Here is a 17,534-nt window from a genome sequence, read left to right as displayed (position 1 = left end):
AAGTGATTTTATAGGTGTATGTCTTATGGATGTCTCACAATAGCAATTAAATACTTATACAAGAAAATCACTGTAATTCAACTAAATCAAATTTTACCAATTTAAAGGTTGTAGTATGTTTGTCAGATCGGTATCTGTAAACTACAAGTGATTTTTTAAATCTGTATGTCATATGTATGTCTCACATTACTAATTTAAAACGTAATAAAAATTCTATGAAGGCATATCTTATCAAGCTAAAGCATATATTTTATTGGTATGATGATGTTTAAGTACAAGTGAATTTATTGCAGTATGTTTGTGCAGTGCGTCTCCGTTTGTTTTGTTCCACACAACTTTGTAAAAGTAGTATTTTTTTTTTCTAATAACGGCTTAATAAAGCATGATACAAATCCACCAAGTCATGTTGGTAACATTTTTCAAAGCTAGAATGTTTTGTAGAGTTGTGACAATTCAATTTGTAGGTCCACTGCATGCACCTTTAGACTGCCTAATTTGCTAAAAATGTATACTTGTTAATGTCAGTTATTGATTTTCACATTATCTTGGTATTTCAGTTGGTTTAAAATCTTAAACAACACCTTATTTTCTTTTCTTAACTATTTTCTTAAGAATAATTCTAAGAACAAGTGGTATTCTTTAAAAAAAAATGTTCTTTCTTATCTTAACCTTACGACAGCCTCACACTTGTCTTAGTCTGTAAGAGTTGGCATCTAAATTTATCACATCTAAATTTATCACAGACAGTACCTCTGCTGCTCCTCCTGCTTATTGTTGTCCGTCACCCCCCAATTATCATATTTTCCAAAGAGGATTTTTTTCCTGTTGGCTATTTCTTCCACCATGGTCTCTAATTTTTGTTTGCTATTTTTTATGCTTTGTTTGATGTTTTTTCTCTGTTTTTGTACATGGTAAAATAGAAAAAAGAGGCTTAAGGCTAAACTAAACAGCTGTGTAACACTGCAACACAGTAAAGAGGAAAATGTCATTGTTATGTGTGCTCAGTTGGCATTTTGACATAAGACATGAGTGGTTCTATAGGAAAATTCAAGGATTTGTTAAAATGCATAAGGGTCATTCTATGGGCTACATGAATGTAATTGTAATCTCCATGATGTCAATCCAGCCATTAGCTTTTCAGATAGATGTACATACAGTGTGTCATGTTGCTCTGTAGCTGTTTTGTAGTGGTGGTGGCTGGAGGATTGTAGGCTTGCTGTCGGTTTTTCATTTTGTTTCTTGTGCAGGAAATGACAGTGAAACTTTTTTCTGGGCCCTTGATTTTGTTTAAAAGACCACTTCTAAACACAGGGTCTATACTTCTGTCTGTGCTTGTGTTAAATCTAACAGAAGAAATAATAATAACAAATATAGCCGCAAGCGGCAATGAGCGGGTTCAAGCATGCAACAGCAGTACGGGCCCTTCTGCAGGTTTAGCCCATTAGGCCTAAAAAGACCTCAAGCTTTTCGTTTAGCCCATTAGGCCTAAAAAGGCCTCAAGCTGTCGGTCTTATTCATAAGCAGAGTGAATAGAACCGAAAGGAACTCAGTTCATCAAAAGATCTTAAGTTGCCTTAAACAATGAGTAGAGGTCTTTAAACACATTATAGGTTTACATTCATATGTACTGATCTACACTGGTTTGTAGAACATCCAAGAGGTCGTCAACATAGATGTCAAAACTACATGTCTAATGGCAGCATTTCTCACATAGTAGCACTTGCACAGTGGATTGGTTCTATATTTACCCTTTGATTTGATGTAAGCCACAGTGAGGCCTAATGCACTCATAAGGCACAGTAATGGTGTGAGGAGCTCAGTGAAAGTGGGTCAGAATTTGTCAGAAGGTTTCAATATGGTAAGATTATTGATTAGGGACCATATACGCGGCTGTAAACTAAGTTTTGAGTAGACTGACCTTTTGACCTTTGTATAATAAGTCTTTGTACAATGTAGACTCTGAATGAATAAACCAAAATAAAAGACAAGCAGTACAAAGTTTCAAATAACATGTAATTAGAAAATTGTTCAGGTCACTGAACTGAGTCAAATGGCCCCAATTATTTGTCTGTAGACCTTGTAATAACATTGTAATAGCATTTAAATTGATTTTCAAGTGTTTTTGAGTGCTGAAGCGCCCCCTAAAGGCCAATCTGGACCACACTTGGCATCCTCCATTATAGTCTTCAGTTGCACAAATCAACCAAGAATGGACATGATCTGACCAATGGCTGTTGAGTTATAGCAAATCAAGCTAGCAATGCCATGGTTGCAGTAGTTAATTGATTAATTTTCAATACACTCAGTAGAAAAGTCAAAATGTTTTTGATAATTATTGAGGATCAGTGACTTCTGAATCTTAAGATACTAACTTGATGATAATTGGCAAAACATCCTGAGACTATTTCGCAAGAATAGGTTTTTCACATTATGCAAATTAGCTCAAAAACTAAGGGGCTGGGGCTAAAAGTGACTGGATGCACTTGTTCAGTACATCCCAAGGAATCAACAGAAAAAGAAATTTTGTCACTATCTCACTCTGATCAAAAGTTACAGGCAAAAATATGAGTAAAGTTGAGAAAGATGAAAAGTTGAAACATAGGGCTAAAGTAAAGTATGAGTTCAGTGAAAGTGGGTCAGAATTAGTGAAAAGGCCACAATATGGTATGATTCTTGATCAGGGGCAATATCCAAAGATGTTTACCAAGTTTTGGTCAGATTGACCTTTTGACCTTTGTATAATAAGCCTGCGTATAATGTAGTCTTCGAATGAATAAGCCAAAATACCAGACAAACAGTATAATTTGTGACAGAAGATGTACTTAGAAAGTTGTCCAGGTGAGTGACCTGAGTCGTATGGCACCATTTGTTTATCTGTCGACCTTGTAATAACATTGTAATAGCATTTTAATTGATTTTTAAGTGTTTTTGAGTGCTAAAGCGCCCCCTAAAGGCCAATCTGGACCAAAATGGGCAAACACCATTATAGTCCAAATATGTAAAGGTCCTTAAAGGTTGGACATGATCTGACTAATGACTGTTGAGTTATAGCTAATCAAGCTAACAATGCCATGGTCACTGTAATTAATTGATTGATCCACACGACCCTGAGTAAAAAAGTCAAAATGTTTTTGATAATTATTTACCTACACATGCCAAAGAATTTTTCCAGACCAAGTTCAAAAAGATTGGATCAAAATCCAGGGACTAGTTCGAAAAGTAGGCTTTTTAAACAGTTACCGATTACAAAAAAACTATGCAGTTTTGTAATAAAGATGCATTGGCAAAATTGTTTGGAATAACATACTTAATATGATACACAAGAACTTTCAAGTAAACTTGTAATAAAAGAGTAATAATATGTAATAAAATGTTAATTTTTATGAATAGCGCCCCCCAGTGGCCAAATCTTTTGAAACTCGACTGGTTGTTAGAAAGTGGCTATATGTAGAGATCATTTAAGTTTCATGATGATTGGTCAATGTTAAGCCTGTCAAAAGCCTGCTAAATGCTGATTGGCCGATGGCAACCATATACTTCAATGAATCAAATTGTCCTTATGGATTCACTTATAGTCTGGCCAACAGATGGTATCTGCAAAGTTTCAGCTAGATCGGATGTACGGATGCTGAGAAACAGCCATGTAGCATTAACTCCGCCCCATAATTACATATGCGCACAAAAATCGAATGGCTACCTCAGAATGGGGTATTAACATGGCCTGTAAAGTTTGAATTTTTTTGGCTGAAGGATTCTTGAGTTACAGATTTCTCAATTAATTCTGAATTATTTTGAATTTATCCAGAAGGGTTCATTTGTATATGGCAGCCATGTTGTTTAGAAAAGTCAAAATGTTTTTGATAATTATTGACCAGGACACTCTTCTGAATTTTTTGACACCAACTACATGGGGATCGGGCAAAAATTGTAGGACTAGTTCGCAAAAGTAGGTTTCGCATATTATGCAAATTAGCTCAAAATCTAAGTGGGCGGAGCTAAATGGTCCCAATGGCAAAGTTGTTTGTTTGGACCCAAGGAACCAGGAAAAAAATATGGCTTGTCTAGGAAAAATCTGTTTTTAGGAGTTATAGGCCAAAACGCGTTGACCTGCGCAATAGCGCCCCCTTGTGGCCGACTGGGCTGATTCCTTGCGCCTGAGTAGCGGGAGGGACTACTACCTATTGACCAAGTTTGGTGTCTCTAGGACTTACGGTTTGGGCTGTGCGTTCCATTTCAGGGCAGAAAAATAATAATAATAAATATAGCCGCAAGCGGCAATGAGCGGGTTCAAGAACGCAACAGCAGTATGGGCCCTTCTGCAGGTTTAGCCCATTAGGCCTAAAAAGGCCTCAAGCTTCTGGTTTAGGCCATTAGGCCTAAAAAGGCCTCAAGCTTTTGGTTTAGCCCATTAGGCCTAAAAAGGCCTCAAGCCTTTTATTATATTAGGCCTAAACAGGCCACAAGCCTTTGTATAGTAAGTCTTTGTATAGTGAAATCTTTGAATGAATAAGCCAAAATAAAAGACAAGCAGTGCAATTTTTGACATAACATGTAATTAGAAAGTTGTTCATCGTAGGGGACTGAGTCACATGACACCAATTGTTTATATGTGGACCTTATAATAACATTGTAATAGCATTTTAATAGATTTTTCAGTGTTTTTGAGTGCTAAGGTACACCCAAAGGCCAATCTGGACCAAACTTGGCAAACTCTATTAGAATCTCAATATGTATAAATCCTCAAAGGTTGGACATGATCTGACCAATGACTGATGAGTTATAGCTAATCGAGCTAACAATGCCACGTATGCAGGAAATAATTGATTGATCCACATGACCCTGAGTAGAAAAGTCCAAATGTTTTTGATAATTATTTACGTAGAGAGGCCAAAGAATTGTTCTAGACCAATTTTGAAAAGATTGGATCAAAATCCAGAGACTAGTTCAAAAAGTAGGGTTTTGAAACATTTATCTATTACAAAAAAAGGATACAGATTTTTAATAAACATGTATAGGCAAAATTGTTTGTCACATGGTAGTACAATAGACTGTAGGCGAAAATTGTAATAATATTGTAATAACATGTAATAATGTGTAATTTTTTGAAATAGCGCCCCCCAGTGGTCAAATCTTTTGAAACTCGACTGGTTGTTAGAAACTGGCTACATATAGACACCAGTCAAGTTTCGTCATGATTGGTCAATGTTAAGCCTGTCAAATGGCCTGCTGAATGCTTATTGGCCGATGGCGACCACAAATTTCGATGTATTCAATTGTCCTTCAATGCACACTTGTAGACTGGGGAGAGAATGCTGGATGCAAAGTTTCAGCTTGATCGGATGTTCAGAGGCAGAGAAAATGCCCTGTTTTTGTTGCTCCGCCCCCTAATTACTTATGCGCACAAAATTCGAATGGCTACCTCAGAATGGGCTACTGACATGGCCTGTGAAGTTTGAAATTTTTTGACTGAAGGATTCTTGAGTTAGAGATTTTTAAATTAATTCTGAATTATTTTGAATTTATCCAGAAGGGTTCATTTGCATATGACAGCCATGTTGTACGGAAAACTTGAAATGTTTTTGATAATTATTGACCAGGACACTCTTCTGAATTTTTTGACACCAAACACATGAGGATTGGGCAAAGATTGGAGGACTAGTACACAAAAGTAGGTTTCGCACATTTTGCAGTATTGCGAAAAATCTAAGTGGGCGGAGCTAAATAATCAAAATAGCCAAAAGGTTTATTTGGACCCATAGAACCAGGAAAAAAATATGGCTTGTCTGGCAAAAATCTAGTTTAGGAGATAAAGACCCTAACGCGTTGGCCTTCGCTGTAGCGCCCCCTTGTGGCCGACAGGGCTGGTTTCTTGCGCCTGAGTAGCGGGAGGGACTACTACCTATTGACCAAGTTTGGTGTCTCTAGGACTTACGGTTTGGGCTGTGCGTTCCGTTTCAGGGCGGAAAAAGAATAACAATAATAATAAGAAGAAGAAAAATCCGCACAATTCCAATAGGGTTCAATGCATTGCATGCTTGAACCCTAAATATAGCCGCAAGCGGCAATGAGCGGGTTCAAGCACGCAACAGCAGTACGGGCCCTTCTGCAGGTTTAGCCCATTAGGCCTAAAAAGGCCTCAAGCTTCTGGTTTAGGCCATTAAGCCTAAAAAGGCCTCAAGCTTTTGGTTTCGCCCATTAGGCCTAAAAAGGCCTCAAGCCTTTTATTATATTAGGCCTAAACAGGCCTCAAGCCTTTGTATAGTAAGTCTTCGTATAGTGAAATCTTTGAATGAATAAGCCAAAATAAAAGACAAGCAGTGCAATTTTTGACATAACATGTAATTAGAAAGTTGTTCATCGTAGGGGACTGAGTCACATGACACCAATTGTTTATATGTGGACCTTATAATAACATTGTAATAGCATTTTAATAGATTTTTCAGTGTTTTTGAGTGCTAAGGTACACCCAAAGGCCAATCTGGACCAAACTTGGCAAACTCTATTAGAATCTCAATATGTATAAATCCTCAAAGGTTGGACATGATCTGACCAATGACTGATGAGTTATAGCTAATCGAGCTAACAATGCCACGTATGCAGGAAATAATTGATTGATCCACATGACCCTGAGTAGAAAAGTCCAAATGTTTTTGATAATTATTTACGTAGAGAGGCCAAAGAATTGTTCTAGACCAATTTTGAAAAGATTGGATCAAAATCCAGAGACTAGTTCAAAAAGTAGGGTTTTGAAACATTTATCTATTACAAAAAAAGGATACAGATTTTTAATAAACATGTATAGGCAAAATTGTTTGTCACATGGTAGTACAATAGACTGTAGGCGAAAATTGTAATAATATTGTAATAACATGTAATAATGTGTAATTTTTTGAAATAGCGCCCCCCAGTGGTCAAATCTTTTGAAACTCGACTGGTTGTTAGAAAGTGGCTACATATAGACACCAGTCAAGTTTCGTCATGATTGGTCAATGTTAAGCCTGTCAAATGGCCTGCTGAATGCTTATTGGCCGATGGCGACCACAAATTTCGATGTATTCAATTGTCCTTCAATGCACACTTGTAGACTGGGGAGAGAATGCTGGATGCAAAGTTTCAGCTTGATCGGATGTTCAGAGGCAGAGAAAATGCCCTGTTTTTGTTGCTCCGCCCCCTAATTACTTATGCGCACAAAAATCGAATGGCTACCTCAGAATGGGCTACTGACATGGCCTGTGAAGTTTGAAATTTTTTGACTGAAGGATTCTTGAGTTAGAGATTTTTAAATTAATTCTGAATTATTTTGAATTTATCCAGAAGGGTTCATTTGCATATGGCAGCCATGTTGTATAGAAAACTCAAAATGTTTTTGATGATTATTGACTTTGAGACTCTTCTTAATTTTTTGACACCAAATGAATGAGGATTGGGCAAAAATTGTAGGACTAGTTCGCAAAAGTAGGTTTCGCATATTTCGCAGTATTGCGAAAAATCTAAGTGGGCGGAGCTAAACAATCAAAATAGCCAAAAGGTTTATTTGGACCCATAGAACCAGGAAAAAAATATGGCTTGTCTGGCAAAAATCTGGTTTAGGAGATATAGACCCAAACGCGTTGGCCTGCGCTGTAGCGCCCCCTTGTGGCCGACAGGGCTGATTCCTTGCGCCTGAGTAGCGGGAGGGACTACTACCAGTAGACCAAGTTTGGTGTCTCTAGGACTTACGGTTTGGGCTGTGCGTTCCGTTTCAGGGCAGAAAAATAATAATAATAATAAATATAGCCGCGAGCGGCAATGAGCGGGTTCAAGCACGCAACAGCAGTACGGGCCCTTCTGCAGGTTTAGCCCATTAGGCCTAAAAAGGCCTCAAGCTTCTGGTTTAGGCCATTAGGCCTAAAAAGGCCTCAAGGTTTTGGTTTCGCCCATTAGGCCTAAAAAGGCCTCAAGCCTTCTATTATATTAGGCTTAAACAGGCTTCAAGCCTTTGTATAGTAAGTCTTTGTATAGTGAAATCTTTGAAAGAATAAGCCAAAATAAAAGACAAGCAGTGCAATTTTTGACATAACATGTAATTAGAAAGTTGTTCATCTTAGTGGACTGAGTCATATGACACCAATAGTTCATATGTGGACATTGTAATAACATTGTAATAGCATTGTCATTGATTTTTCAGTGTTTTTGAGTGCTAAGGCACACCCAAAGGCCAATGTGGACCAAAATTGGCAGACACCATTAGAATCTCAATATGTATAAATCCTCAAAGTTTGGACATGATCTGACCAATGGCTGGTGAGTTATAGCTAATCAAGCTAACAATACCACGTACGCAGGAATTTAGTGATTAATCCACATGACCCTGAGAAGAAAAGTCAAAATGTTTTTGATAATTATGTACCTAGAGATGCCAAAGAATTGTTCTAGACCAACTTTGACAAGATTGGATCAAAATCCAGAGACTAGTTCAAAAAATAGGGTTTTGAAACATTTATCTATTACAAAAAAACGATACAGATTTTTAATAAACATGTATTGGCAAAATTGTTTGTCCCAATGTACTACAATAGGCTGTAGGCGAAAACTCTAATAATATTGTAATAACATGTAATAATATGTAATTTTTTGAAATAGCGCCCCCCAGTGGTCAAATATTTTGAAACTCGACTGGTTGTTAGAAAGTGGCTACATATAGACACCAGTCAAGTTTCGTCATGATTGGTCAATGTTAAGCCTGTCAAATGGCCTGCTGAATGCTTATTGGCCGATGGCGACCACAAATTTCAATGTATCCAAACGTCCTTCAATGCACACTTGTAGACTGGCGAGCGGATGCTGCATGCCAAGTTTCAGCTTGATCGGATGTTCAGAGGCAGAGAAAATGCCCTGTTTTTGTTGCTCCGCCCCCTAATTACTTATGCGCACAAAATTCGAATGGCTACCTCAGAATGGGCTAGTGACATGGCCTGAGAAGTTTGAAATTTTTTGGCTGAAGGATTCTTGAGTTACAGATTTTTCAATTAATTCTGAATTATTTTGAATTTATCCAGAAGGGTTCATTTGCATATGGCAGCCATGTTGTATGGAAAACTTAAAATGTTTTTGATAATTATTGACCTTGAGGCTCTTCTGAATTTTTTGACACCAAACGGATGAGGATCGGGCAAAAATTGGAGGACTAGTTCGCAAAAGTAGGTTTCGCACATTTTGCAGTATTGCGAAAAATCTAAGTGGGCGGAGCTAAATAATCAAAATAGCCAAAAGGTTTATTTGGACCCATAGAACCAGGAAAAAAATATGGCTTGTCTGGCAAAAATCTGGTTTAGGAGATATAGACCCAAACGCGTTGGCCTTCGCTGTAGCGCCCCCTTGTGGTTGACTGGGCTGATTTCTTGCGCCTGAGTAGCGGGAGGGACTACTACCTATTGACCAAGTTTGGTGTCTCTAGGACTTACGGTTTGGGCTGTGCGTTCCGTTTCAGGGCAGAAAAATAATAATAATAAGAAGAAGAAAAATTCTCACAATTCCAATAGGGTTCAATGCATTGCATGCTTGAACCCTAATAAGAAAAATCTTGACAATTTCAATAGGGTTCAATGCATTGCATGCTTGAACCCTAATAATAGGAAAAATCCTCACAATTCCAATAGGGTTCAATGCATTGCATGCTTGAACCCTTATAAGAAAAATCCGCACAATTCCAATAGGGTTCAATGCATTGCATGCTTGAACCCTAATAATAAGAAAAATTCTCACAATTCCAATAGGGTTCAATGCATTGCATGCTTGAACCCTAATAAGAAGAAAAATCCGCACAATTCCAATAGGGTTCTACGCACTTCGTGCTTGAACCCTAATAATAAGAAAAATCTTGACAATTTCAATAGGGTTCTACGCACTTCGTGCTTTAACCCTAATAATAATAATAATAACATTAATAATGATGATAGTAATCCTCTGCTAAGTAGGCTAAATGTAGAGGAGAAACAGCATATGGATCAGTGTGTTGGAGTTCTGTTTGAACAACAGACTTAGAGACAGATGGACTGATGGACTGGATTGACCGATGGTTGCCCCTCCTGGCAGGCCTTAAACTTACTAATTGTGGAAATATATACATATATGTTATATACTGTACCATGTCTATGTGTGTGTGTGTGTGTAAGCATATAGGTATTAATAAAACCTAATCACACATTACTATTTTTTTATTTATACATTGTAATGAAAACATTATCTGACCAATTAATTTAATATAACAGTCTACTAATAATCCTAAATTACTTTTTTTCACATTTTTCTTCTCTCTATTTTTCTTTCTTTTACAAGTCATCTTTTCCTAGTTGCTATGCTACCATGCTGTAACAGTTGGTATTGGCTGTCTTATCGTGTTTCTTTGAGCAGGATTGGTTAAACTGACAGTCATTCAGGAAACTCGCCAATGACAGCCGAGTGCGCCTTTAACGTCAAATTTGAAAATATGTATTTTAGAGTGGGTGTGTTGCTGTTGCTACTTCTATTCCATCGGTCCACTAGCAATAGCTGTTACCTAGATTATTACCTGGATTATTTTACATCTGCCTGTTAAATTCTTTTACACTAAAAAATTGAAAGCTGGGTAAATTGCTGATGTTGCTGCTGATTTTAATGGTAGAAATGTTCTGAACAGATATCATTGAAAATATACAGTTTGGAGGCTGTAAATGTGTTAACTGTATGTAGAGGTTCATACCTATTAACATAAGCTAGAGTCCAGGGAGCTGATGGGCAGCAGCACTAAAATTACATTATTAATTAAACAATCTACTCATAATTTTGAAAATTTCAAAAATTTCAGTTTTTGTCTCTTAAATGAACTTAATTAAATAATAACCTCTGCACAGTCTTTCAGGGATTCTAAAAATACATTTTAAAAACAGATAAATTAGGAAGTCATATAGAATCATCTAACCATGAAATGCATGTAGTTTAATGTAAACCTTGTTCCTTACACAGTTCACTGAAAGGTGTGTAAATACTGGACTTCCTGACGAGCAGACCCCATGTGGTGAAAGTTGGGAACAGCTTCTCTTCCACACCTCTTGTACTCCCTGTATATACATGACTGTGTATCCAGACACACGTCTAACATCATCTCCAAGTTTGCTGATGACACTACCATCCTAGGCCTCATCACTGATGGAGATGAAACAGCTTACAGAGACGAGGTTAGCGCTCTGTCAGAGTGGTGCCATGACAGCAGTCTCTGTCTCAACATCAGCAAAACAAAGGAAATGATTGTGGACTACAGGAAGCTTCAGAGGGGTGGTCACTCTCCCCTATTCATCAATGGAGCCGAAGTGGAGAGAGTCAGCAGTGTGAAGTTTCTCAACGTACACCTCACTGATGATCTCACCTGGTCCCTCCACACCAACACTATTGTGAGATCTGCTCGTCTTTCTGCGCAGGCTCAGGAAGTTTGGTCTGCCTACTAAAAATGCACCATAGAGAGCATCCTCACGGGCTGCATCACTGTCTGGTACAGCCAGCTGCACTGCCTGCAACCGCAAGGCCCTTAAAGGAGTGGTGAGGACGGCAGAAGCCATCATAGAAGCCATACAAACTAGATTATTTCCAATGATGTAGCCGAGTCAGCTCAGAAATATTTTCAGGTTGTGACAGCGGAAAAACAAAAAGTAACTCAAGAACTTAAGTACTTTTTCTACTTATTTACTCTTACTTGAGTAATTCTACTTACTATTACTTTTACTTGTACTTGCACTGTAGTAACAGTACTTGTACTTAAGTAGGTATTTTCAGTACTTTTTACACCCCTGCCTAAATGTTTTCTTAATCTTATGACAGCCTCACACTTGTCTTAGGCTGTAAGAGTTGACAAGTTGAGCATCTAAATTTATCACAGACACTACCTCTGCTGCTTCTGAGCATCCTCATCCGTCAACCCTCAATTATCATATTTCCAAAGAGGATTTTTTTCCTGTTGGTTGTTTCCCATTACCTCTAGTTCTTGTTTGCAAAATTTTTTTAAATGCTTGGTTTGATGTTTTTCCTCAGTTTTGCTCCTCTGAGCGGATTAAACTAAGTAACGGAAAAAACAGTTAATACACATTCAAAGTGTATCTTGCTTCATTTATGGTACATGGTAAAGTGCAATGTAGCATACCTAAGAAAACAATGCATATTGTTTTAAAAAACAATGCATATCTTTAAAAAAATTAAGATTAGTTTAAGAGAATATTTGAAAACTTCTTAAGTTTGCATTTAAGAACATTCTTAAGAGCTTCTTAGTGTTAGTCTTAAAAAACTTCTCAAGTTTTTTCTAAAGAAAGCTTTTGTGAATCCAGCTCCAGAACATGCCTGAAAGTTGCAACCTTGAGAGTAAAAGTATACAAAAATATAAAGCTAATAAAATTTACCTTACAAGTACAAAGAAAAAACATTAAATTGTTAGTATGGAAATAAACCTTTATATTATGTGCTACATATTTAATTACAAATAATTATTGTCATTTTACATGAATTTGTATGTAATTAATTTCTTATTTTTTTCTGTAAAAAATAAGAAATTAATGTAATATGCCATTATTGGCATAAACCTTAAAATAACAGTTGGCTTGTTGATTTAGATTTAGTTGAGTTGTGTATACAATTGTGTATACAGAGTTATTTTCCATAAAATTTCAACTTTTTTTTTACAGTGAATGTGTTCTCTTAACTATTTCTAAACCTGTCTTTGTGGACGCCCAGTATTATTTGTAGTTTGCAAACCCAAACAGTGGGTTTACCTACTCAAGCCCTCAGTGTGTTAAATCAGGAGTGCTGGTCTGTGGTTTTGAACACATGCAATAGGCATTGAGGAGAAGGGAACCAAACTTCTTCTTCTAACCTGCTCAAATATCTCAATTATGTTTTTGAATACAAGAAATTCTAGTTATATTTTACTGTATTGATGTATTTATTCTAAAGTTATATGGTGTTATTACTAGCAAAATCACACTTACAACCAAGATAAAATATTTTAACCCATTTACTTAAGTGTCCAAGGCTTTTGCACAGTACTGCCTGTGTTTTTGGTCTTTTGACTTATGACGTCTTGCAAATTTCCTAGTGCATTAGCTGTGTTCTTTGTTCTTGTTTTGTGATATCTCTTGTTTTGACCCTTTTTGTGTTTTGTTATCCCTGCTTATCTGCGTGCTGACTCCAGGTTCTGATGACTATGAGTGTTGGATTGTCTCTAATAAACCTGCTCAGTACATGTATCATGCCACAATAGTTTGTTACACTGACAAGTATCATAAACTTACAACAAACTTTGGTTAAAGAATAAATTAAATTGTTAAAATTGGAGGATTTTTATTATAATAAATAAAAAATGCTGCTGTTTGATATGTAAAATGTATAGAGATGTGTAAGCTTTAGTTCGAAAAAAAATACTTTGGTTGAATTTTATTTAAACATTTTGTGAAAATTCAATGAAAGCATATCTTACCAAACTAAAAGTTGTAGTATGTTTGTCAGACATTTCTTTGTAGAATACATATAATTTTATACCTGTATGTCATTTGGATGTATCACAATAGTAATTTACTGCTTATAAAAATTACTTAAAACTCAACAAGGTCTTATCTTACCAAAAAGTATTATGTTTGTCAAATGTGTTATGTTTGTCAAATGTGTCCCTAGATCTATGTTTCAAATGGATGTGTCACAGTACCTATTTATTACTGAAACATTTACTTAAAATTTAAACAAAGCATTTCTTAGCAAACTAAGTGTAGTATATTTGTCAGTAGGGGTGGGCGATATGGCCCTAAAATAATATCACAATATTTAAGGATATTTCTGCGATAACAATATTTTTGGCGATATGACAAAACACTGAATAATATTTTATTAATTTCAAAAACATACTATTACAACAAAATAAATGTTAAAGATTTATTTTGTATAAATATGTTTTAAATATTCAGTAGAAACAAAAAAACTGTAAACTTTTTTTTATTTTGTAATCATTAACTTACCAACTCTGATTTTGTATAAAATAATAAATTACAAATAAAATATAATAATGTAACAAAGGTAATGTATTGTAACAAATGTAAAAAAATCTAGCACAAAATTAAAGTGCAGAAACTTTTGTGCATGCATATAAACTGCAAATGTAAACAATTACTCGTAAAAAATAATAATAATACTCGTAAAGCTTCACAGTAAATGCAAAACAAATATGGCCTTCAAAAAAGGCATAATGTGCAACACATGCACCTTCATTTCTGAAATGCTGCCTAAACATGCTACCAATTAGAGGCAGAAAGTTAGTAACCCATGTGGCTTTCCGTGCACCAACATAACAGTCTCAGATTCTTTGTCAAGAACACAAGCATGTTCACTGTAGCAGGCTTCAGTGCTGATCTTTGGCAAGTCACAATATTGCCTCCTGTGCTAAAAAGTCTTTCAGAGGCTGGTAGCTGGGATGCACAGGTATTTTTTTGCTAAACGACTAACCCAAGGAAAGTTAATCTTGTGCAGTTTCCACCACGCAAGAGGATCACTCTCACTGTTGCTGCTGGAGAACACTGTAAATAGCTGTTCAGCTCTGCTTCAATTGTCTCTTTTTCAGACTGTCCACCCTTGTCAGGTACTGCCCTCTTGAAAAAGCTTCCAAGAGTCTTCTTTGGCCTCTTTGCATCACTTACTGTGCCTTCTGCTGATCCTGAACCTTGTAAAGGTGCTTCAAAGGCAGAGGTGCTACTCTGTTCTGACAGAAAAGATTCCATCTCTTGAACTGCTCTGGCTTTCATGATCTGGATTTCTTCTGGGCCCATGTACTGAGTGTGGAAGCGTGGGTCAAGCATAGTTGCCAGACTTATCAGTTCCTCAACCTCAGGGTCTTCATACTTGCTGTTCAAGTACTCCAGTATTGAGTTTTTTATAGTCTTGGTGAGGTCTGTGTCATTTTCCTTCACTTGTAGAATGTCACTGTTAAATAACTGAAGCACAGGCTTCAAACATGAAACAGTGACATAGTCCTCAGCAGACAGTGCGTCTGTAAATTCTAGAAGAGGACCAAGGGCCTTGTTCACGGAGTCAAGAACCTTTATATCTTGCCATGTCAAGACTAGGTGCCTTGTTGACCTGTCAGCAGTCAAGACCTGAGTGATGGCCTTTTCTTGTTCCAGTAGCCGCTGGATCATCCTTTGCCTAGAACCCCATCTCGTGGGAGTTTCTGGTACAAGTTTATGTTGGGGTAGGCCCATGTCTTTCTGAACATCTTGAAGAGCCCATTGCCTCTTCCAACTGTGAGAAAAAAAGCACTCACAATCTTTTTGCAAACTCCCACTGCTCTGTCAACCCTGGCGTCCTTAACGGTTCTCTCTGCAAAGCAAGAAAAAAAAAACTTTAAAGTTAGGCATTTGGAAACCGTATATTTTTAATATATGGTTAGCTTAGCATAAATATTAAATGACTTGTTAATGCAATAACTATGTAACATTTCTCAATTTATAGAATTTTAATCTCCTCAAGGTCCAAACAAAACAAAACTTATATCTATAGTACTATTTGATGGGTAAATAGAAAACAAACCAGTCAGTTGCCCAGGCTAAAATATATGCTACAGTTCCACCATTCATCACTAGTGTACACTGGCTTTGATTCACTTGGTAGCAATGAATCAGTTTGACACTGACAATGACTCTAAAGCAAAACGAATTAGTTGAATCACAGTCGGTTAATTGATTCGCAATCGGTTCAGGAAAATGAATCAAACTTTCTATCAGGCTCTGAATGAAACTTCAGACAACGTAGACGTTAATGTCAGACGATATCAGACGTTTTATGGGCCCTCTGTGTAACGTTATTGTAAAAGTATTTGTTCATGTGCTATTATAACGTCAAAGGCGAATATTTCATAAAAATTAATAAAGAAAACTTACCAAAAGCAATGTGGAGACGATGTCCAAAGCATGACAGTCTGGTCCAGTTATTCAGTTCAATTGCCTTAACAACGTTTGCCCCGCTGTCTGTTGTCACACACACTTGTTTCTCCTCTTTGAGACACCACGACTGGAGAAACTCCTTTAAACCATCTGCTATATTTTGCCCTGTGTGGTCCTCGGGAAAGTAGCTCGTCTCAAGACAGGAGCTGCACAGCTTCCATTCGCGGTTAATGTAGTGCACTGTTAGGCTAAGATAAGGCTCTGTAGTTCTGCTTGACCATATGTCCATGGTGGAGGCGTAGAACTCTGCACAAGACAGTGAAGCTGCTACCTTATCACGGCATTTTTCATACATGTCCGGGAGTGCTGTCCTTGAAAAATATTGCCTTTTAGCGACGCTATATCTGCGGTCTACCTTTTTAATAAGCTGTGTGAAGCCTTCCTTCTCAACTGTTTGAACTGGCATCATATCTTTAGCCAAACAAAACGCGATAGCGTCGGTAATTTTTTTCCAACGTTTGCTCTTCTTGTCATACGGAGTACAGCTTTCCAGAGATACAGTGATGCTATGCTGAGTCAGTGTAGACTGTCTGCTTGGGTTTGAACTCACATTGGCTGATGAGCACTCTTCGCGGCATTTTTGACTTTCCTCATACTCAACTGAGTGCTTCTGCTTGAGGTGGTGAAACAGATTAGTTGTGTTTCCCCCTTTTGTTGTTACAGGCTTCTTGCATATCTTGCATATTACTGTGGTCTGTTGTACATCCGAGATTTTATCACCAAACCACCTCCACACTACTGAAGTCGCTCCCCTTTTTGGAACAAAGTCCTCCAGCATAGTAGCATTTTCTTACATTTGTTGCAGTAGGATTGTGTGGTGTGCCTCGGTACAGTTATAGCACGTTTTTGCTAAGTCTGTATTTTTTCACACAACTTTTTTATGTACATAGCAGCAAATTTATAATAATGGCTTAATGAAGTATGATACAGTTTCACCAAGTTATGTTAGTAAAATGTTTAGAAACTGGAATGTGTTGTAATGTTTGACAAGGCAATCTGCCAATCCACTAGATGTTTAATCAGTTAAAACTGCCAATAGGTTCCTTATCTCTGTGAATGTATTACATTTTTAAACAGTACCCGCACTTCTCAAGCGGGTTTTCAATCCACCAGTTTTTGTGAATTTTGATATTAGGACGAAATATTAGGATTGTAGTTTGTTCTCTGTTTCATTGCAATTTTGAAAATGTAATTCTGATTGAGATTTTAGGTGATTTGAGTGAGCAACAGGAAGGGTGAAACGTGAATATCTGCTGGATATCCAATATCAGCCTAACTTTACCGAGCTTCCAAAGCATCTAACAAACCTCTCGGTAGCTAATACAGTACGATACGCCTCCCCCAGTAGAGATTCCCGCAAGGGAAAACTGCAAAGGCAAGTCAATGGACATATAAAAACAGTATTGAAACAGACGAGTAATGTACTGTACAAATCTGAGTAACTCGATTACTGAGTCGAATTGATTCAGTAATCGCCAACTTTTAACGATCAAAACGTAACCGTGGACCCGTCAGACTCTAGGACCCCGAAGTCTATCCAGCGGTCCT

General features: G+C 37.1%; 1 protein-coding gene across 1 annotated transcript; it reads right to left on the bottom strand.

The window, feature by feature from the left end:
- Positions 1-14,948: 14,948 nt before the first annotated feature.
- On the bottom strand, positions 14,949-16,460 carry LOC118800230 (zinc finger BED domain-containing protein 4-like). Its single transcript, XM_036560430.1, has 2 exons — positions 15,924-16,460; positions 14,949-15,363 (listed from the first exon to the last, which is right to left on the bottom strand). Exons 1-2 carry the CDS (start codon positions 16,393-16,395, stop codon positions 15,179-15,181), a joined length of 657 nt encoding a protein of 218 aa, XP_036416323.1. The 5' UTR covers positions 16,396-16,460; the 3' UTR covers positions 14,949-15,178.
- Positions 16,461-17,534: the final 1,074 nt, after the last annotated feature.

The sequence above is a fragment of the Colossoma macropomum genome, unplaced genomic scaffold (genome assembly GCF_904425465.1).
Source record: "Colossoma macropomum unplaced genomic scaffold, Colossoma_macropomum, whole genome shotgun sequence".
Lineage (NCBI taxonomy): Eukaryota > Metazoa > Chordata > Actinopteri > Characiformes > Serrasalmidae > Colossoma > Colossoma macropomum.
This window is presented reverse-complemented; position numbering and strand designations above follow the sequence as displayed.